Consider the following 21,388-nt stretch of genomic DNA (forward strand, 5'->3'; position numbering starts at 1 on the left):
GGTTTCCCAGGAGGTCACACTGGAGATGGGTGTCAGGCTCCAAACTTCCACAACAATAGGTATGCCTGCTAAAAGTTCCCCCAGACCTGAGACAACAAAGTTCTGCCACCTGCAAGCGATGATTGATGAAAACTCCATTTTAATGGTGGAGCTGCAGCCGTTAATAAGCAAACAACTTGTGAGGCCGCCAGGATTCACTGGCGTGGTCCAGAGGAGACGTGCAGGACGTGGGAAATGTGTTAAAATCAGAAAGGCCTCTCAAAATGGGATTATAGAGGCAATTAAGTGGTTGTTAAGAGGCGGGATTGAAAGGGGGTCAGAAAACATGCATTTGGGAAAATTGCTCAGAGGAGGGATGGAGGCGGGATTGGGCCCGCACGCCATTTTTTGCGATTTTACCGAATCACACGCCTCCAATCCCACCTCCTCGGGCCTGGCAAAATCGAGCCCTTAGTGTCTGTGGAACCTGTGATAAAAACGATAACTTCCGGGAAGTTATGTCATCACTTCCTGTGAACTATGAACTGTGTACATACCTCACTTCCTGTCAAATGTCACTTCCTGTTGGACTGGTATAAATACTGGTCTGTTCAGTATTGTAAGAGGCTTCTACCAGAGGCATGGTAAAGACCTCTCTTGTGTATATAGTGTGTTTATAAGTTACTTAAAGCTTACTTTAAAGTTACTTGATGGTAAGTCTCCTTTTTCTTACATCAGAACCCATACCCCAGTGAGAGTCAGTGTCTGTGGAACCCATAACCCAGTGAGAGTCAGTGTCTGTGGAACCCATAACCCAGTGAGAGTCAGTGTCTGTGGAACCCATAACCCAGTGAGAGTCAGTGTCTGTGTAACCCATAACCCAGTGAGAGTCAGTGTCTGTGGAACCCGTACCCCAGTGAGAGTCAGTGTCTGTGGAACTCGTACCCCAGTGAGAGTCAGTGTCTGTGGAACCCGTACCCCAGTGAGAGTCAGTGTCTGTGGAACCCATACCTCAGTGAGAGTCAGTGTCTGTGGAACCCATACCCCAGTGAGAGTCAGTGTCTGTGGAACCCGTACCCCAGTGAGAGTCAGTGTCTGTGGAACCCACAACCCAGTGAGAGTCAGTGTCTGTGGAACCCGTACCCCAGTGAGTGTCAGTGTGTGTGGAACCCATACCCCAGTGAGAGTCAGTGTCTGTGGAACCCATACCCCAGTGAGAGTCAGTGTCTGTGGAACCCGTACCCCAGTGAGAGTCAGTGTCTGTGGAACCCGTACCCCAGTGAGAGTCAGTGTCTGTGGAACCCGTACCCTAGTGAGAGTCAGTGTCTGTGGAACCCATACCCCAGTGAGTGTTAGTGTGTGTGGAACCCGTACCCCAGTGAGAGTCAGTGTGTGTGGAACCCGTACCCCAGTGAGAGTCAGTGTCTGTGGAACCCATACCCCAGTGAGAGCCAGTGCCTGTGGAACCCGTACCCCAGTGAGAGTCAGTGTCTGTGGACCCCGTACCCCAGTGAGAGCCAGTGCCTGTGGAACCCGTACCCCAGTGAGAGTCAGTGTCTGTGGAACCCGTACCCCAGTGAGAGTCAGTGTCTGTGGAACCCGTACCCTAGTGAGAGTCAGTGTCTGTGGAACCCATACCCCAGTGAGAGCCTGTGCCTGTGGAACCCGTACCCCAGTGAGAGTCGGTGTCTTTGGAACCCGTACCCCAGTGAGAGCCGGTGTCTGTGGAACCCGTACCCCAGTGAGAGTCGGTGTCTGTGGAACCCGTACCCCAGTGAGAGTCGGTGTCTGTGGAACCCGTACCCCAGTGAGAGTCGGTGTCTGTGGAACCCGTACCCCAGTGAGAGTCAGTGTCTGTGGAACCCGTACCCCAGTGAGAGTCAGTGTCTGTGGAACCCGTACCCCAGTGAGAGTCAGTGTCTGTGGAACCTGTACGCCAGTGAGAGTCAGTGTCTGTGGAACCTGTGTCGAGGGAATGTAAAAGGGCTCTCTGTCTGGAAGTACTGTACAGTTCCTGATCTTCTCTGGTAGATCACCAAGTACCAATTGTGTGGGCTTTGACTGGGGAGTTTGACAGCCAATCCCAGGAACCACACACATTCCAGGACAAAGCACTGGGTGAGGGGCAGGAGCAGTAAACCTAGCTGATTGGTCCCCTCACTAGTCTCGGGGGGGCTCCCGATTGTAACGTTCATTACCACCAACCTGAGGGCTGACTGGGGATGGAACCCGGCCCCTTTCAGCTCTGCACAGATCTGCAACACGCCATGCAGTGCATTGCTAAGAAGTTAAGATTTCAGCTTCTTGGGGGGTGAGACTGGTCTTCACCGGTAGTGCGAAATCGGGTCATAGCGAACCGGCAGCTTTACATCACTTCCCAATACCGTGGGAAAAAATGTCATTCAATTTAACCCCCCTCCCCGGCCCGAAGGAAATCAGGGATGCGGAAGAGGCCAGAATTGGAGGAGCGCAGAGATCTCGGGGGGTTGTGGGGCTGGAGGAGGTTACAGAGATAGGGAGCGGCGAGGTCATGGGGCGATTTTAAAACAAGGATGAGAATTTTAAATTTGTGGCGTTGCCGGACCGGGAGCCAGTGTAGGTCAGCGAGCACAGGGGGTGATGGGTGAACGGGACTGGGTGAGAGTTAGGACACGGGGCAGTGAGCACAGGGGGTGATGGGTGAACGGGACTGGGTGTGAGTTAGGACACGGGGCAGTGAGCACAGGGGGTGATGGGTGAACGGGACTGGGTGTGAGTTAGGACACGGGGCAGTGAGCACAGGGGGTGATGGGTGAACGGGACTGGGTGTGAGTTAGGACACGGGGCAGTGAGCACAGGGGGTGATGGGTGAACGGGACTGGGTGTGAGTTAGGACACGGGGCAGTGAGCACAGGGGGTGATGGGTGAACGGGACTGGGTGTGAGTTAGGACACGGGGCAGTGAGCACAGGGGGTGATGGGTGAACGGGACTGGGTGTGAGTTAGGACACGGGGCAGTGAGCACAGGGGGTGATGGGTGAACGGGACTGGGTGTGAGTTAGGACACGGGGCAGTGAGCACAGGGGGTGATGGGTGAACGGGACTGGGTGTGAGTTAGGACACGGGGCAGTGAGCACAGGGGGTGATGGGTGAACGGGACTGGGTGTGAGTTAGGACACGGGGCAGTGAGCACAGGGGGTGATGGGTGAACGGGACTTGGTGTGAGTTAGGACACGGGGCAGTGAGCACAGGGAGTGATGGGTGAACGGGACTGGGTGTGAGTTAGGACACGGGGCAGTGAGCACAGGGGGTGATGGGTGAACGGGAATCGGTGCGAGTTAGGACACGGGCAGCAGAGTCCTAGCTTCCAAATCCTGCGTCTGTCACTCCCCCTGCCCCCTTCAACCTCACTGTGTCCACATTGAGACCCCTCGCACTGTCTGCCACTCTAACTCATTCTTTCCTCAGATTCCTCACCTCTCTCACTCCGAGAATCGACAAGAATCTTTAAAAACAATCTTGCCATTCCCTCGTCAGACCATCCTGATTTGTCTCCTCTCCTCCTTCGTCTTCTCAGCCTTGTTGCTGCCCTGCACTGTGGGACTTTCCTCCTTGACTTGGGCTTTTCAACTCTAAGGGAATGAGTTGGGAGGTTAAGATCCTCTCCAGCAAACCTGGCCTCACTGTCACGAGCTCTGTCACTGTCCCTGGTGTACTCCAGGGCTCGGTGATTATCCCTCTCTGTTGGATTGTAAGGATGTGCCGGCCATCGCCAGCTGGACCAGATTCAACACAGCACTACTCTGTGGCCATGTGCGCTACTGCAATGCCACAAACAACTTCTCTGCAGGCAAGTCAGGTACTTCCCAGTTTCCATGGAAACGATGCTCACCTTTTTGTTTAATGAGATTGTTGCAACAGCACCTGGCATTTATACAGCGTCTTTAACATTCCAAAGCTTCACAAGGGCAATCAGACAAAAGTGGGCACTGAGCCTATGAGGGAGTTGTTGGGTCTAAAAGCTCGGTCAAAGGTGTCTTCTATTGGTCTGTCGACTGGGACAAAGGACAAGGGTAAGACTCAAGGTCTCGGCCCAAGGACGATTGGCCGGTTGAGTTGAGGTGGTAAACGTCTTATGATGCTGGGTGGAGAAGTCATCGAACCAGCAGAGATGAATGCATTTTAAGTTGTTCATGATTTGCTAACAGATTAAAACGGGATAGGGATACTGCGACACACAGCTGCATTATTCACAGGCAGAGTAACATCTGGGTGAATTCTACTTAGGGACGTGAGTCTACAATCCAGACCAGACACTTCAGTGCATTCATATAGAACCTTTAACGTAGAAAAATGTCCCAAGGGGCTCCACAGAAGCGTAGTCCAAAAACACCCAAATGGGCGCAGAGCCAAGGAAGGAGATATTAGGAGGGAATTCCAGAGCTTGGGGCCTATGAGGCTGAAGGCATGGCACCAATGGTGGGGTGAAGGGAGGGTCAGGGGTTATAGGACTGGAGGAGTTTACAGAGATAGGGAGGGGCGAGGCCATGAAGAGCTTTAAACACCAGGTTGAGAATGTTAAAATTGAGGTGTTGGGGGCCAGGCAGCCAATGTAGGTCCGTGAGCACAGGGGTGATGGGTAAATGGGACTGGGTGTGAGTTAGGACACGGGGCAGCAGAGTTTTGGATGAGCTGAAGTTTACGGAGGGTAGAACGTGGGAAGCCAGCCAGGAGTGTGTTGGAATAGTTGAGTCTGGAGGTAACAAAGACATGGGATGAGGGTTTCAGCAGCGGATGAGCTGAGGCAGGGGCAGAGTCGGGCGATGTTACGGAGGTGGAAGTAGGTGGTCTTAGTTATGGCGCAGATATGTGGTCGGAAGCTCAGCTCAGGGTCAAACAGGATGCCACGGTTAAAAACAGTGTGGTTCAGCCTCAGACAGATGCCAGGGAGAGGGATGGAGTCAGTGGCTCGGGAACGGAGTTTGTGGCGGGGACTGAAGACAATGGCTTCAGTCTTCCCGATATTTAATTGGAGGAAATTATGGCTCATCCAAAACTGGATGTCGGACAAGCAGCATGACAAATCAGAGACAGTGGCAGGGTTGAGCGAGGTGGTGGTGAGGGCGAGCTGGGTGTCGTCACGTACACGTGGAACCTGACGTGTTTTCGAATGATGTCACCAAGGGTCAACATGTAGATGAGGAAGCGGAGGGGCAAAGGATAGATCCTTGGGGGACACCAGAGGTAATGATGCGGAGTCTGGACTCTAGGTTTGCCCCGCCCTGCCCCCTACTTGCTTACAAACTGTTAAATCTCTAATCTCTTTCAGTTCTGATGAAAGGTCATCGGCCTGAAACGTTAACTCTGTTTCTCTCTCCACAGATGCTGTCTGACCTGCTGAGTATTTCCAGCATTTTCTGTTTTTATTTCAGATTTTCATCATCTGCAGTATTTTGCTTTTGATCAAAAGAATTCCCTCCCTCTGTCCCTGACCAGGTATTGTGTATCGATTGTATTCCCTCCACTCCAGTGGTTATACAGATGTTCTCCTCTACCTTATTGATTGTATAATTTGCCTTCCTAATTGCTTGCTGTACCTGCATGCTAACTCCGAGGACACCCAAATCCCTCTGAACACCAATATTTAAGTTTCTCACCATTTATAAAGTATTCTGTTTTTCTATTCTTCCTACAAAAGCAAATAACCTCACATTTCCCCACATTATACTCCATCTGCCACCTTACTGCCCACTCACTCAGTCTATCTATATCCCTTTGCAGACTCTGTGTTCTCCTCACAGCTTACTGTCCCACCTAGCTTTGTATCGTCAGCAAACTTGAATACATTACACTCGGTCCCTTCATCTAAGTCATTAATATAGATTGTAAATAGCTGAGGCCCCAACACTGATCCTTGCGGCACCCCACTAGTTACTGCCTGCCAAACTGAAAATGACTTGTTAATTCCTACTGGCCAGTTTTCTGTCCTTTAACCAATCCTCTATCCATGCAAATATATTACACCACCCCACCCATCAGCCATGGCTAAGTTGGTAGCACCCTTGCCTCTGAGTCAGAAGGTTGTTGGTTCAAGTCCCACTCCAGAGACTTGAGAACAAGAATTTAGGCTGACACTACAGTGCAGTACTGAGGGAGTGCTGCACTGTCGGAGGTGCCGTCTTTTAGATGAGATATTAAACCAAGCCCCATCTGCTCTCTCATGTGGACGTAAAAGAGCCCATGGCACTATCTGGAAGAAGAGCGGGGGAGTTCTCCCCGGTGTCCAGGCCAATATTTATCCCTCAATCAACATCACAAAAACAGATTATCTGGTCATTATCAAACAGGAAATTACAGATGCATGTAACAAGGGTACTACAGTAATCATGGGTGACTTTAATCTACATAGACTGACCAAACTAAATAGCAATAATACTACGGAGGATGAATTCCTGGAGTGTGTACGAGATGGTTTTTTAGACCAGTACGTTGAGGAGCCAACTAGGGAACTGGCTATCCTAGATTGAGTATTGCGCAATGAGAAGGGGTTAATTAATAATCTTGTTGTGTGGGGTCCTTTAGGGAAGAGTGACCATAACATGATAGAATTCTTCATTAAGGTGGAAAGTAAAGAAGTCCAATCTGAAACTAGGGTCCTAAATCTAAACAAAGGAAACTACGATGGTATGAGCAGTGAGTTGGCTATGATAGATTGGGGAGCTTCATTAAAAGGCATGACGGTGGATAGGCAATGGCTAACAGTTAAGGAACAAATGCATGAATTGCAACAGTTATACATTCCTTTCTGGCGCAAAAACACAAAAGGAAAAGCGGCCCAACCATGGCTAACAAAAGAAATTAAGGATAGTATTAGATCCAAAGAGGAGTCATATAAAGTTGCCAGAAAAAGTAGCAAGCCTGAGGATTGGGAGCAGTTTAGAGTTCAGCAAAAAAGAACCAAGAGATTGATTAAGAGGGGAAAAATAGAGTATGAGAGTAAACTTGCAAGGAACATAAAAACAGATTGTAAAAGCTTCTACAAGTAAGTAAAAAGAAAAAGATTAGTGAAGACAAATGTAGGTCCCTTACAGTCAGAAACGGGAGAATTTATAATGGGGAACAAGGAAATGGTGAGCAATTAAACAAATACTTTGGTTCTGTCTTCATGGAAGAGGACACAAATAACTTCCCAGAAATGCTAGGGAACTAAGGGTCTAGTGAGAAGGAGGAATTAAAGGAAATCAGTGTTAGTAAAAAAATAGTGTTGGTGAAATTAATGGGACTGAAAGCTGATAAATCCCCAGGGCCTGATAATCTGCATCCCAGAGTACTAAAAGAGGTAGCCATGGAAACAGTGGATGCATTGGTTGTCATCTTCCAAAATTCTATAGATTATGGAACAGTTCTGGCAGATTGGAGGGTGGCAAATATAACCCCACTATTTAAAAAAGGGGGGAGAGAGAAAACAGGGAACTACAGACCGGTTAGCCTAACATCAGTAGTAGGGAAAATGCTAGAGTCTATTATAAAGGATGTGAGGACACTTAGAAAATATCAAAGGGATTAGACAAAGTCAACATGGATTTATGAAAGGGAAATTGTGTTTGACAAACCTACTGGAGTTTTTTGAGGATGTAACTGGTAGAATAGATAAGGGAGAACCAGTGGATGTGGTGTATTTGGATTTTCAGAAGGCCTTTGATAAAGTCCCACATAAGAGGTTAGTGTGCAAAATTAAAGCACATGGGATTGGGGGTAATATACTGACATGGATTGAAAATTGGTTAACAGACAGGAAACAGAGAGTAGGAATAAATGGGTCTTTTTCGGGGTGGCAGGCGGTGACTAGTGGGGTACCGCAGGGATCAGTGTTTGGGCTCCAGCTATTCACAATATAGATCAATGATTTGGATGAGGGAAACAAATGTAATATTTCCAAGTTTGCTGACGACACAAAACTAGGTGGGATTGTGAGTTGTGAGGAGGATGCAAAGAGGCTTCAAGGCGATTTAGACAAGTTGAGTGAGTGGGCAAATACATGGCAGATGCAGTATAACGTGGATAAATGTGAAGTTATCTACTTCGGTAGGAAAAACAGAAAGGTAGAGTATTATTTAAATGGTGCTAGATTGGGAAATGATGATGTACAAAGGGACCTGGGTGTCCTTGTACACCAGTCACTGAATGCAAACATGCAAGTGCAGCAAGCAGTTAGGAAGGCAAATGGTATGTTGGCCTTCATTGCAAGAGGATTTGAGAACAGGAGCAAGGATGTCTTACTACAGTTGTACAGGGTCTTGGTGAGACCACACCTGGAGTACTGTGTGCAGTTTTGGTCTCCTTACCTAAGAAAGGATATACTTGCCATAGAGGGAGTGCAGCGAAGGTTCACCAGACTGATTCCTGGGATGGCAGGACTGTCGTATTCTGTATGCCTTCTTAACCACCTTATCTATCTGTCCTGCTACCTTCAGGGATCTGTGGACCTGCACTCCAAGGTCCCTCTGTTCCTCCACACCTCTCAGTATCCTCCCATTAATTGTGTATTCCCTTGCCTTTTGCCCCTCCACAAATGCATTACCTCACACTTTTCCAGATTGAATTCCATTTGCCACTTTTCTGCCCAACTGACCAGTTCATTGATATCTTCCTGAAGTCTAAAGCTTTCCTCCTCACTGTCAACCACACACCTAATCGAATGCCTTTTGAAAATCTAAATATACTATCATCCACTGGTTCCCCTTTAGCTAACCTGCTAGTTACATCCTCAAGATAAACTCTGCTAGATTTGTCAAACACGATTTCCCTTTCATAAAGCCATGTTGACTCTGCCTAATCATATTAGGATTTGCTAAGTGCCCTGTTACAACTTCCTTAATGATTTTTCTGATGACTGATGTCGGGCTAACTGGCCTGTAGTTCCCTGTTTTCTCTCTCCCTCCTTTCTTGAATAGCGGGGTTACATACCCATTATCCCAACTCTCTGTCTACTACCTGCTAACCAATTCCCTATCTAAGCCAATAGCTTGCCTCCAATTCCAAGCATGCTCCTTTTTGTTAACAGTCTCTTATGTGGAACCTTGTTGAATGACTTCAGGAAGTCCATATAAACAACATCCGTAGACACACCCTTATCTACTATTTTAGTTACCTCTTCAAAAAATTCAACTAGGTTCATAAGACATGACTTACCTTCACAGATCCATGCTGGCTCTCTGATCAGCTCATTGTCCAAATGCTTGGTCCCAATAACAGATTCTAGTGACTTCTAGCGCTGTGATTGGACAGGACAGCATTCTTAGTTTCATCAACAAGTTTATTGGGATCTCATAAACATTTACAATATGTCACATGGCAGTATAACGATCTTAGTAAAAGATTCAGGGCCAATAAAAAGTACCAAAAAAAACCTCCAACAGTTTGTCATTAACAATATTTTATGTTCAAGTCAAATGTTTCTTAAGAAAAATAAAATTACAAAATTGTTTTTAATGCAAAGGCAATACAGGCTTGGGTAGCAGCGGAGTGAGGAGAGACTGTGTGAGAGAAAGGCAGAGAGTGAGAGAGACTGTGTGAGAGAGAGAGACTGTGTGAGAGAGAGAGGCCCAGAGAGTGAGGAGAGACTGTGTGAGAGAGAGAGGCAGAGAGTGAGGAGAGACTGTGTGAGAGAGAGAGGCCCAGAGAGTGAGAGAGACTGTGTGAGAGAGAGAGGCAGAGAGTGAGAGAGACTGTGTGAGAGAGAGAGGCAGAGAGTGAGAGAGACTGTGTGAGTGAGAGAGGCAGAGAGTGAGAGAGACTGTGTGAGAGAGAGAGGCAGAGAGTGAGAGAGAGAGGCCCAGAGAGTGAGGGAGACTGTGTGAGAGAGAGAGGCAGAGAGTGAGAGAGGCCCAGAGAGTGAGAGAGTGAGAGAGGCCCAGAGAGTGAGAGAGGCCCAGAGAGAGAGAGAGTGAGAGAGGCCCAGAGAGAGGCAGAGAGTGAGAGGCCCAGAGAGAGGCAGAGAGTGAGAGAGGCCCAGAGAGAGGTAGAGAGTGAGAGAGGCCCAGAGAGAGGCAGAGTGAGAGAGGCCCAGAGAGAGGCAGAGAGTGAGAGAGGCCCAGAGAGAGGCAGAGAGTGAGAGAAACCCAGTGAAAAACTGCAAGAAAAAGGCAATGGAGAAAGAGATAGAAAGTGAATGAGAAAGGAAGACAGAGAGAGAGAGCAGATATAGACCTTTGAGGGCTGAGGGTGCGGTGTGGAGGGAGAGAGAGATTAGGGAGAGGCAGAGTAAGTGAGATTGGGGGAGTGAGAGAAGGAAAGAGAACACCTTCAAGATCTTTGAGGGACGAGGCTGCAGTGGGGAGGGAGAGAGATCAGGAGGAGGCAGAGAGAGGGAGTGAGATTGGGAGAGAGGAAAGAGAGCACAGACCTTTGTGGCAAAAACACAAAATGGAGGGATGGAGGGAGTGAGAAGTGAGAGCATTCCAGGCCTTGGACGCGAAATGATAGCAATATAGAGGGACTGGGGAGAGAGAGAGAGATTGGCGAGAAAGAGTGGGTGAGAGAGAGAGAGAGACCATTTAGTAAAGGATGGGGAAAGAGATGAATAAAGTGTGCAGAACAAACCAGAATGACAGGACCTGCAGGCCAGGCAGTGAGATGTGTGGGTGACGTGGCCTGGCTGCAGGACACTGGATTTTGAAGGAAAGCAATCGGCGAAAAAAGGCAGAAAACTCAACTAAAGAATGTGGAGGGAACACGAGCACACGATGATCCCTACAAGCAGTTCTCCAAATGTGTTTTCTTTAAATAGGGGCTATTTAGCAATTAAAAGGCTAAAGCAAAGGACTAGCTCCGTATTTCTATCAAATACATAAATTAGCACCACAAACACTGGACTGGACTGGACTGCCTGCTCTTGGAGCACCTCATCCCACTGAGGGATATTTAAAATAAAGCACAATGTACAGAGGGGGAGGGGAGGGGGAGGGGGAGAGACCTGGCCACGCTGAAGGAGACTTTTCCTTGTTTCAAGAACAACATAATGGTATGACTATATGAACATGAAACAGCATGCAGGGCGGTCATAAATCCGGTTGTCAGACTGCCCCGGGGCAGTGAGGGAGCCTCGATCCTCGGGAGACTGGTCCAGGGAAATCAGCTGCGCCTTGTGAAAAAAAAAAGCGAAGGGCATTAATGGGACAGAATAGCACCAGACGCGAGACGGTTGAATAGCACCTAGTCTTCAGTGAACCCGCCAGCCAGAGTCTCCCGGGCACCGCTCGAGTGATAAGAACATAAGAATTAGGAGCAGGAGTCGGCCATGCGGCCCCTCGAGCCTGCTCCGCCATTCAATAAGATCATGGCTGATCATCGACCTCAACTCCACTTTCCCGCCCGATCTCCATATCCCTCGATTCCCCTAGGGTCTAAAAATCTCTCGATCTCAGCCTTGAAAATACTCAATGACTCAGCATTCACAGCCTCTGGGGCAGAGAATGCCAAACATTCACCACCCTCTGAGTGAAGAAATTCCTCCTCATCTCAGTCCTAAATAGCCGACCCCTTACCCTGAGACTATGCCCCCTAGTTCTAGATTCCCCAGCCAGGGGGAAACAACCTCTCAGCATCGACCCTGCCAATCCCCCTCAGAATCTTGTATGTTTCAATGGGCTTTCTCGAGAGGCTACCCTTTCCCTCCTCCCACAGAAGGCGATGACTTAGCACCGAGACGGTTTCACGAAAGAGAACGAACGGCCCGTAGTGCAGGACAAGGTTCCTGCTGAAACTCCAACATGCGGAGTGCCCAACATCTGGAAGCAAAGCAAAGAGCAGCTGTGTCTGTGCAGCGTAAAGTATGTGTTATACAGCCGTGTGCTTTTGGTAATACAGCAGAGCATGGTTTATTAATCCTACATAAGACATTTTATATATATTTATGTTTTTGCACATTAGGATTGAGTTATCCGTGTACATTTAACAGTCACATGCATTGTTGTCAAAGCCGGAAGCTGCGAGGGAGAATGGAAAATATTATACAATAAAATATTTACTTACAAACGTACAAAAAGTTTTGTTTTTTTCGTTTTAAAAAGAAATAATAAAATGTCAGCACCATTTCTGAGGAAGGGTTTCATTCAAAACATTTATTTGACGAGATTTAAAAAAACTACGAATGTGAAATAACACCAGAGAAACCTTGCAGGAGGGACAGAGAGAAGGTCAGTCAGCATCTGAGAGAGAGAGGCGGGGGCGAAGGGGCAGGCCCTCGGCTGAGCTGCCCCCAGTAGGAGCCCGACTTTCTCTTTCCGAGGCTGAGAGCTGGGCACCGCCTTGGCACAGAGACCTCGCGTTGTTCCTGAAGACTCCACTGGTTGGGGGCGGTGCGGGGGGGGGAAGAATTCAAATAGTCTGTCGCTGGGTTGTCGAATTGTTCACCGGACTAGTTTAAATGTCTGGGGGTTTGTGTTGTGGGACAGCGGGGAGATTCACTTCGTGATGGAGTCTTCCTATGCGGGTAACTTGAAGCGTAGCCACAGCTCAGCGCCTTGGCCTCCAGTCTCTGAACTCGCAGGTGATAAATCTGCACATTGAGGTTACAGTGTTGTTGGTTTTTGCAGACCCTTTCATTCTTCCTCTGTGTGTGTGTGTTTTTTTTAAAACATTTTTTCGTTTCTCTCTGTGAAGTTTCGAATGGTTTTATCCCACGAAACAGACAGGTCCAATTTCAAATCCAAACTTCTGGCCCGACTCTCCAAAGTCATTGAACATGATGTCGATGAACGGGAGCTGCTCCACCTTGGGAGTATTGACCGCGAGCACCGTCTTCTGATAACCTTTCTTTGTCTGCAGAAAAACAGAAAAAGGGGGAAAGTTAGAAAAGGAGCTCGGAGCCCTGATAGGACCAAATCTGAGAGGGTTACAAACGAGCTATGAGCTCCGATTGGACCAAATCTTGCGCCTAAAGTAAGTCGGAATTACACTTAACATGAGTGTTTAGAATCACTGTGCACATCACGGCGAGGGATGTTGGTATCGGGAGTGGAGCTGTCCCCATCTCAGGTCAGCATCCAGCTCTCCCGGCTCAGGCATACCAGATGCAACACAAAACTCCCTCTACACTGCCCAACAACTTCGACCCAATCTCAGACTGCGCCATCCCCTGCACCAGGGAGACATGAGTTCAATTCCTTTTCTGAGTGAGATTGCCACTCGGCGCTGGCTCAGGGACTCAGCTTTGTGATCTGGGCTCAATCCCACGAAGAACTGGACTGGGGATGGCGGACTGGGGATGGCGGACTGGGGATGGCGGACTGGGGATGATGGACTGGGAATGGACTGGGGATGATGGACTGGGAATGGACTGGGGATGATGGACAGGGGATGGACTGGGGATGACAAAAGGTAAATCGTGCTTGACTAATCTACTGGAATTCTTTGAGGATGTAACTGGTAGAATAGATAAGGGAGAACCAGTGGATGTGGTGTATTTGGACTTTCAAAAGGCTTTCGATAAAGTCCCGCATAAGAGATTAGCGTGTAAAGTTAATGCACATGGGATTGGGGGCAAGGTACTGACTTGGATAGAGAACTGGTTGGCAGACAGAAAGCAAAGAGTTGGAATAAACGGGTCTTTTTCCGAGTGGCAGGCAGTGACTAGTGGGGTACCGCAGGGATCGGTCCTTGGACCCCAGCTATTCACAATATATATTAATGATCTGGACGAGGGAACTAGATGTAATATCTCCAAATTTGCAGACGACACAAAGCCGGGTGGGCGTGTGTGCTGTGAGGAGGATGTCGAGAAACTCCAGGATGATTTGGACAGGTTGGGTGATTGGGCAGAAGCATGGCAGATGCAATATAATGTGGATAAATGCGAGGTTATCCACTTTGGTGTCAAAAACAGGAAGGCAGATTATTATCTGAATGGCAATAGATTGGGAGAAGTGGAAGTGCAACGAGACCTGGGTGTCCTTGTTCCCCAGTCGCTGAAGGTAAGCATGCAGGTGCAGCAGGCGGTTAAGGTGGCAAATGGTATGTTGGCCTTCATAGCGAGAGGGTTTGAGTACAGGAACAAGGATGTCTTGCTGCAGTTGTACACCGCCTTGGTGAGGCCACATCTTGAGTATTGTGTGCAGTTTTGGTCGCCTTATCTGAGGAAGGATGTTCTTGCCATGGAAGGAGTTCAGCGAAGATTCACCAGGCTGATACCTGGGATGGCAGGAATGACGTATGAGGAGAGATTGGGTCGATTGGGCTTGTAATCACTGGAGTTTAGAAGAATGAGAGGGGATCGCATTGAAACTTATAAAATTCTAACAGGACTAGACAGACTAGATGCAGGAAGGATGTTCCTGATGGCGGGGAGTCCAGAACCAGGGATCACAGTCTAAGGATAAGTGGTAAGCCATTTAGGGCAGAGATGAGGAGGAATTTCTTCACCCAGAGAGTGGTGAACCTGTGGAATTCTCTACCACAGAAGGCAGTAGAGGCCAATTCATTAAATATACTCAAGAAGGAGTTGGATATATTTCTTAATGCTAAAGGGATCAAGGGATATGGAGAGAAGGCAGGGACAGGGTACTGAATTTGGATGATCAGCCATGATCTCATTAAATGGCGGAGCAGGCTCGAGGGGCCGAATGGCCTACTCCTACTCCTATGTTTCTATGTTTCTATCTATGATGGACTAAAGATGATGGACTGGGGATGGCGGACTGGGGATGGCGGACTGGGGATGGCGGACTGGGGGTGGCGGACAGGGGGTGGCGGACAGGGGGTGGCGGACCGGGGGTGGCGGACCGGGGGTGGCGGACCGGGGGTGGCGGACCGGGGATGGCGGACCGGGGATGGCGGACCGGGGATGGACTGGGGATGGTGGACTGGGGATGATGGACTGGGGATGGTGGACTGGGGATGGACTGGGGATGATGGACTGGGGATGGTGGACTGGGGATGGAAGCCATCGACTTCTAACGTGGGTCGAGAGTACAACTGCTGAAAGACTGTTGTTGAGCTCAGTAAAAGATAGGTTGAGTGCAGGATTAGTGTGGATGCAGGGGTGGGGTGGTAGCAGGAGTGCTGGCTGATTGCTCCCCTCCCATAGCCAAGGGCCAGTTGTAGCTCTCACTCTCATGTTGCTAAGATCTGCTGACTGAAGGCAGCCCCCTGGTCTGTATGTCCTTGTACCACAATAACCAGAGATGAATCTGAAGCTAACAGGTTCACTAGTTTGGAGAAACCATTCTGCTTTAACCCAAGAGTGTGAAGAGGAGGCACTCACTGCACATTTGTCCACGATGGCTTGGATGTAAGGGTTGTTGTCATAGGACATCTCCTCGTCATTTGAGCCCAGGAAGCGGATGGCCTTGTCGTAACTGTCGGTGGTTGAGTCGTACCAGGCCACGGTTTGGTGGCAGCTGTAGGTGAGGTTCTGATGGGCAGAGGCACTCAGCAACCTCAGGAAGGTCATCTGCACCACTCCAATGGGATTGCTATCTGCGTCTGCGTAGGATAGCTGATTGCGGAGAGAGAGAGAGAGCGAGAGAACAACAACAGCGCTAGGAGACAATTCAAAACCCAACATCACGCCTTTAACTCACTCACAGTCAGCCGAGAATGAAGAGACCCATTGCGAGCACCTGGAGTGGCTGGAGATTTTCCACAGTTTGTCTCCCCCGGCAAATTTACAACCAGCAAACCTCCGTCTCTCGCTGAGTCCCTTTTAAGGTTACAACGGCAGCTGGGTGGATGCTCCTGGTTATGGGCTGGTTAAACCCCTTCCCGTGTGCTCCATTTAATACTGATGTTAATCTACTGCACACAGAGGGAGCCAAGAATTTCTTTTAGGAACAGGGGTGTCCAATGGGCTCAGCAAGCCTGTCCATAATTAATAAATCAACCCCACCCCATCCCTCAACCCCACCCCATCCCTCAACCCCACCACATCCCTCAACCCCACCACATCCCTCAACCCCACCCCATCCCTCAACCCCACCACATCCCTCAACCCCACCACATCCCTCAACCCCACCCCATCCCTCAACCCCACCACATCCCTCAACCCCACCCACCCACCCCATCCCTCAACCCCATCCCTCAACCTCACCCACCCACCACATCCCTCAACCCCACCCACCCACCCCATCCCTCAACCCCACTATATCCCCCAGACCAACTCAGCCACCACATCGCTCAACCCCACCCCATCCCTCAACCCCACCCCATCCCTCAACCCCACCACATCCCTCAACCCCACCCCATCCCTCAACCCAACCCACCCACCACATCCCTCAACCCCATCTCTCAACCCCACTATATCCCCCAGACCAACTCAGCCACCATATACCCCAACCCCATCCCTCAACCCCACCCCATCCCTCAACCCCACCCCATCCCTCAATCCCACCACATCCCTCAACCCCACCACATCCCTCAACCCAACCCACCCACCACATCCCTCAACCCCATCTCTCAACCCCACTATATCCCCCAGACCAACTCAGCCACCATATACCCCACCCCATCCCTCAACCCCACCCCATCCCTCAACCCCACCACATCCCTCAACCCCACCCCATCCCTCAACCCAACCCACCCACCACATCCCTCAACCCCATCTCTCAACCCCACTATATCCCCCAGACCAACTCAGCCACCATATACCCCAACCCCATCCCTCAACCCCACCCCATCCCTCAACCCGCCATTGGCACAGAGTTGCTCATCCTGTCAGACTGTGAGTGTCTGAAAGAGGCCAATTTAAAACTAAAGATGTTTACCAACCGCTGTTCCGGGATCCTTAGCCGTTTCCAGGTTCCTTCCAACACTCGTGACAGTGACATGACTGAACATGGGGAAGAAAAGACATGCAGGAATGGGGAGGCGTTACACAGCAAGCGGGAGAGAACATGGCAGCCATCAGAACCAGACCCCATCACACCATCCTTTTTAGACTTTGTTTAGATCAGAATTCATTCTGGAGCTGACAGCATGTCCATTGTCTCAGGCGCCGAATATCCTAGGCGATGACAACTTCATCCCTGCCTCTCCTGAATGGCTGATTATTTATGGGCACGCTCGGGGAGTCGACACATCCCAGCGTCAGTGAGAAGCTTTAATCGGAATGGCGATTCATATTTTCTTATTTTTTGAAGTTGTAGCTTTTAAGAAGTACATGAAGTACTTTTGATTTTCACGTGCTGTCTTGAAGCTATGAGCTCTTCATCTGATTGCCCCGTGGACAATCTTTTGACTAGCTGTCAACATTAAGAAATGCACTTGGTGCCTTCTTGGAGCTGATTTCATAGAATTACACAGAATGTACAGCCCAGAAATAGGCCATTCGGCCCAACTGCTCCGGCTGGTGTTTCTGCTCCACACGAGCCTCCTCCCACCCTCTTCCTCTCACCCTATCACCATAACCTTCTATTCCTTTCTCCCTCATGTGTTTATCGAGCCTCCCCTTAAATGCATCTCTGCTATTCACCTCAACCACTCCCTGTGGTAGCGAGTTCCCCATTCTCACCACTCTCTGGGTAGAGAAGTTCCTCTTGAATTCCCCATTGGATTTATTAGTGACTGTCTTATATTGATGGCCCCTAGTTCTGGTCTCCCCCACAAGTGGAAACATCTTCTCTATCCTATCAAACCCTGTCCTAATCTTAAAGACCTCGATCAGGTCACCCCTCAGCCTTCTCTTTTCTAGAGAAAAGAGTCCCAGCCTGTTCAGTCTTTCCTGATGGTTATAACCTCACATTTCTGGTATCATTCTAGTAAAGCTTTTTTGCACCTTCTCCAGTGCCTCCATATCCTTTTTATAATATGTGCACAGTGCTCCAAGTGTGGTCTAACCCAGGTATATGGAGACCAGAACTGTGCACAGTGCTCCAAGTGTGGTCTAACCAGGGTATACAGAGACCAGGACTGTGCACAGTGCTCCAAGTGTGGTCTAACCAGGGTATACGGAGACCAGGACTGTGCACAGTGCTCCAAGTGTGGTCTAACCAGGGTATACAGAGACCAGGACTGTGCACGGTGCTCCAAGTGTGGTCTAAACAAGGTATATGGAGACCAGAACTGTGCACGGTGCTCCAAGTGTGGTCTAACCAGGGTATATGGAGACCAGAACTGTGCACAGTGCTCCAAGTGTGGTCTAACCAGGGTATACGGAGGCCAGGACTGTGCACAGCGCTCCAAGTGTGGTCTAACCAGGGTTCTTTACAAGTTTAACATAAATTCTCTGCTTTTGAATTCTATCTCTCTAGAAATGAACCCCTGGGCTAGGTTTGCTTATTAAATGTCCTTATTAACCTGCGTCACTACTTCTAGTGATTTGTGAATCTGTTCCCCCAGATCCCTCTGCTCCTCTACCCCATTCAGACTCTTATTTTCCAAGGAGTCTGTGACCTCCTTATTCTTCCTACCAAAATTTCCACTGTACTTTCTTGCTCGATGGGACTATTTGCTGGCACTGAGGTGCCATCGTGCCTGTGCCGGCTCTTTGAGCAAGCTCTCCAATTAGTCCCACTCCCCCTGCTCTTTCCCCAGAGCCCTGCATGTTTCTCCTTCAACTATTTATCCAATTCCCTTTTGAAAGTTCCTATTGAATCTGCTTCCACCGCCCTTTCAGGCAGCGCGTTCCAGATCACAACAACTCGCTGTGGAAAAACATTCTCCTCATCTCCCCTCTGGTCCTTTTGCTGATTATCTTCACTCTGTGTCCTCTGGTTACCGACCCTCCTGCCACTGGAAACAGTTTCTCCTTATTTACTCTATCAAAACCCCTCATAATTTTGAACATCTCTATCAAATCGCCCCTTAACCATCTCTGCTCTAAGGAGAACAACCCCAGCTTCTCCAGTCTCTCCACCGAACTGAAGTCCCTCATCCCTGGAACCATTCTAGTAAATCTCCTCCGCACCCTCTCCAAGGCCTCGACATTCTTCCTAAAGTGCGGGGCCCAGAATTGGACACAATACTCCAGTTGGGGCCAGACCACACATTTTCCAGCTGGGTGTAATTGGACATCAATCAGGGCACTGAGGCAAATTGTAGCACTTCTGCTGTGGTGTGTCTGAGATCAAACATCTCTGCCTGGACCGTGGGTGGAGCCCGGGATGTTTGTCGGTCTCAGGACCGCTGCAGGCGGTGCATTTATCACCACTGGGAGGAGCTAAGTTTTACCCTTCTGTCTGAAGGTTGAGGATACATGATGTGAGTTGGGAGAATGACTTCAGTCCTGAATGTGATGGGGTATTCTCTAAGCTCGACGGGCGGGGAAACTCCTCGAAGCCTCTCACTCTCCTCTGGCACTACTTCGCTGAGAGCACGGCTTAAAGGGTTTCCGTGGCACTCCCTAGGGAGCGGGAGCGGCCCCGAGGAATTCCTGCCCACCTCCCCCAACCCCCAGCCCCCTGCCAATGCTTCGAAAGGTGTCCAATGCTCGCAAGATAGCGGGTGAAGCAGAAGGTCAGTGAATGAAGGTCCGGAGGCTTGTCGCTATATCTCAGAGTTGGAGTCAGCAGCCAGGTAGGCAACCCTCCAGAGCACAGTAAGATCAGGGCAGAAACAGGAGGTGAGAGGCTGCGACAGGAGGAGCGGAGGATCAGGACCGCTGACACTGAGTTGCTCAGACAGTCGTCGAACCTTGCAGAGCCCGCCCACCCGCATCATCACCGCCGGCACCAAACCGGCTCGTTATTATTCATAACAGCACCTCACTCAATGGGAGATAATGTAAAAAGTATTTTCTCCCACACCAATTTGTCTCCCGGAGGTCGTCGCAACAGAGTACGGATTCCAAACACACTGACTCTCACTGGGGTACAGGTTCCACAGGCACGGACTCTCACTGGGGTACGGGTTCCACAGTCACTGACTCTCACTGGGGTACGGGTTCCACAGACACTGACTCTCACTGGGGTATGGGTTCCACAGACACTGACTCTCACTTGGGTACAGGTTCCACTGACACTGACTCTCACTGGGGTACGGGTTCCACAGACACTGACTCTCACTGGGGTACGGGTTCCACAGACACTGACTCTCACTGGGGTACGGGTTCCACAGACACTGACTCTCACTGGGGTATGGGTTCCACAGACACTGACTCTCACTTGGGTACAGGTTCCACTGACACTGACTCTCACTGGGGTACGGGTTCCACAGACACTGGGTCTCAATGGGGTACGGGTTCCACAGACACTGACTCTCACTGGGGTATGGGTTCCACTGACACTGACTCTCACTGGGGTACGTGTTCCACAGACACTGACTCTCACTGGGGTACGGGTTCCACACACACTGACTCTCACTGGGGTACGGGTTCCACAGACACTGACTCTCACTGGGGTACGGGTTCCACCAACACTGACTCTCACCAGGGGACGGGTTCCACAGTCACTGACTCTCACTGGGGTATGGGTTCCACAGACACTGGGTCTCAATGGGGTACGGGTTCCACAGACACTGACTCTCATTGGGGTACAGGTTCCACACACACTGACTCTCACTGGGGTACGGGTTCCACAGACACTGACTCTCACTGGGGTACGGGTTCCACCAACACTGACTCTCACCAGGGGACGGGTTCCACAGTCACTGACTCTCACTGGGGTACGTGTTCCACAGACACTGACTCTCACTGGGGTACGGGTTCCACAGACACTGACTCTCACTGGGGTACGGGTTCCACAGACACTGACTCTCACTGGGGTACGGGTCCCACACACACTGACTCTCACTGGGGTACGGGTTCCACAGACACTGACTCTCACTGGGGTACGGGTTCCACAGACACTGACTCTCACTGGGGTACGAGTTCCACAGACACTGACTCTCACTGGGGTACAGGTTCCACTGACACTGACTCTCACTGGGGTACGGGTTCCACAGACACTGACTCTCACTGGGGTACGGGTTCCACAGACACTGACTCTCACTGGGGTATGGGTTCCACAGACACTGACTCTCACTTGGGTACAGGTTCCACTGACACTGACTCTCACTGGGGTACGGGTTCCACAGACACTGGGTCTCAATGGGGTACGGGTTCCACAGACACTGACTCTCACTGGGGTATGGGTTCCACTGACACTGACTCTCACTGGGGTACGTGTTCCACAGACACTGACTCTCACTGGGGTACGGGTTCCACACACACTGACTCTCACTGGGGTACGGGTTCCACAGACACTGACTCTCACTGGGGTACGGGTTCCACCAACACTGACTCTCACCAGGGGACGGGTTCCACAGTCACTGACTCTCACTGGGGTATGGGTTCCACAGACACTGGGTCTCAATGGGGTACGGGTTCCACAGACACTGACTCTCATTGGGGTACAGGTTCCACACACACTGACTCTCACTGGGGTACGGGTTCCACAGACACTGACTCTCACTGGGGTATGGGTTCCACAGACACTGGGTCTCAATGGGGTACGGGTTCC

General features: G+C 50.0%; 2 protein-coding genes across 2 annotated transcripts in view; both read right to left on the reverse strand.

Annotated features, from left to right (window-relative positions):
* Positions 1-9,252: 9,252 nt before the first annotated feature.
* On the reverse strand, positions 9,253-12,630 carry LOC147101531 (uncharacterized). Its single transcript, XM_085965197.1, has 2 exons — positions 10,033-12,630; positions 9,253-9,978 (listed from the first exon to the last, which is right to left on the reverse strand). The coding sequence occupies exons 1-2, from the start codon at positions 10,414-10,416 to the stop codon at positions 9,406-9,408; spliced, it is 957 nt and encodes a 318-aa protein (XP_085821323.1). The 5' UTR covers positions 10,417-12,630; the 3' UTR covers positions 9,253-9,405.
* LOC147101530 (collagen alpha-1(V) chain-like) overlaps positions 9,253-21,388 on the reverse strand; it is a 484,676-nt gene continuing 472,540 nt past the window's right edge. Inside the window, exons 61-62 of the mRNA XM_085965124.1 lie at positions 15,220-15,453; positions 9,253-12,779 (exon numbers count right to left, since the gene is read on the reverse strand). Of these exons, the coding sequence (XP_085821250.1) occupies positions 12,633-12,779; positions 15,220-15,453 (381 nt within the window). The 3' untranslated portion in view covers positions 9,253-12,632. The remainder of the gene's footprint in view (positions 12,780-15,219; positions 15,454-21,388) is intronic.

Source organism: Somniosus microcephalus, chromosome 23, assembly GCF_052327205.1.
Source record: "Somniosus microcephalus isolate GS21.2 chromosome 23, FLI_Smic_1.0, whole genome shotgun sequence".
Lineage (NCBI taxonomy): Eukaryota > Metazoa > Chordata > Chondrichthyes > Squaliformes > Somniosidae > Somniosus > Somniosus microcephalus.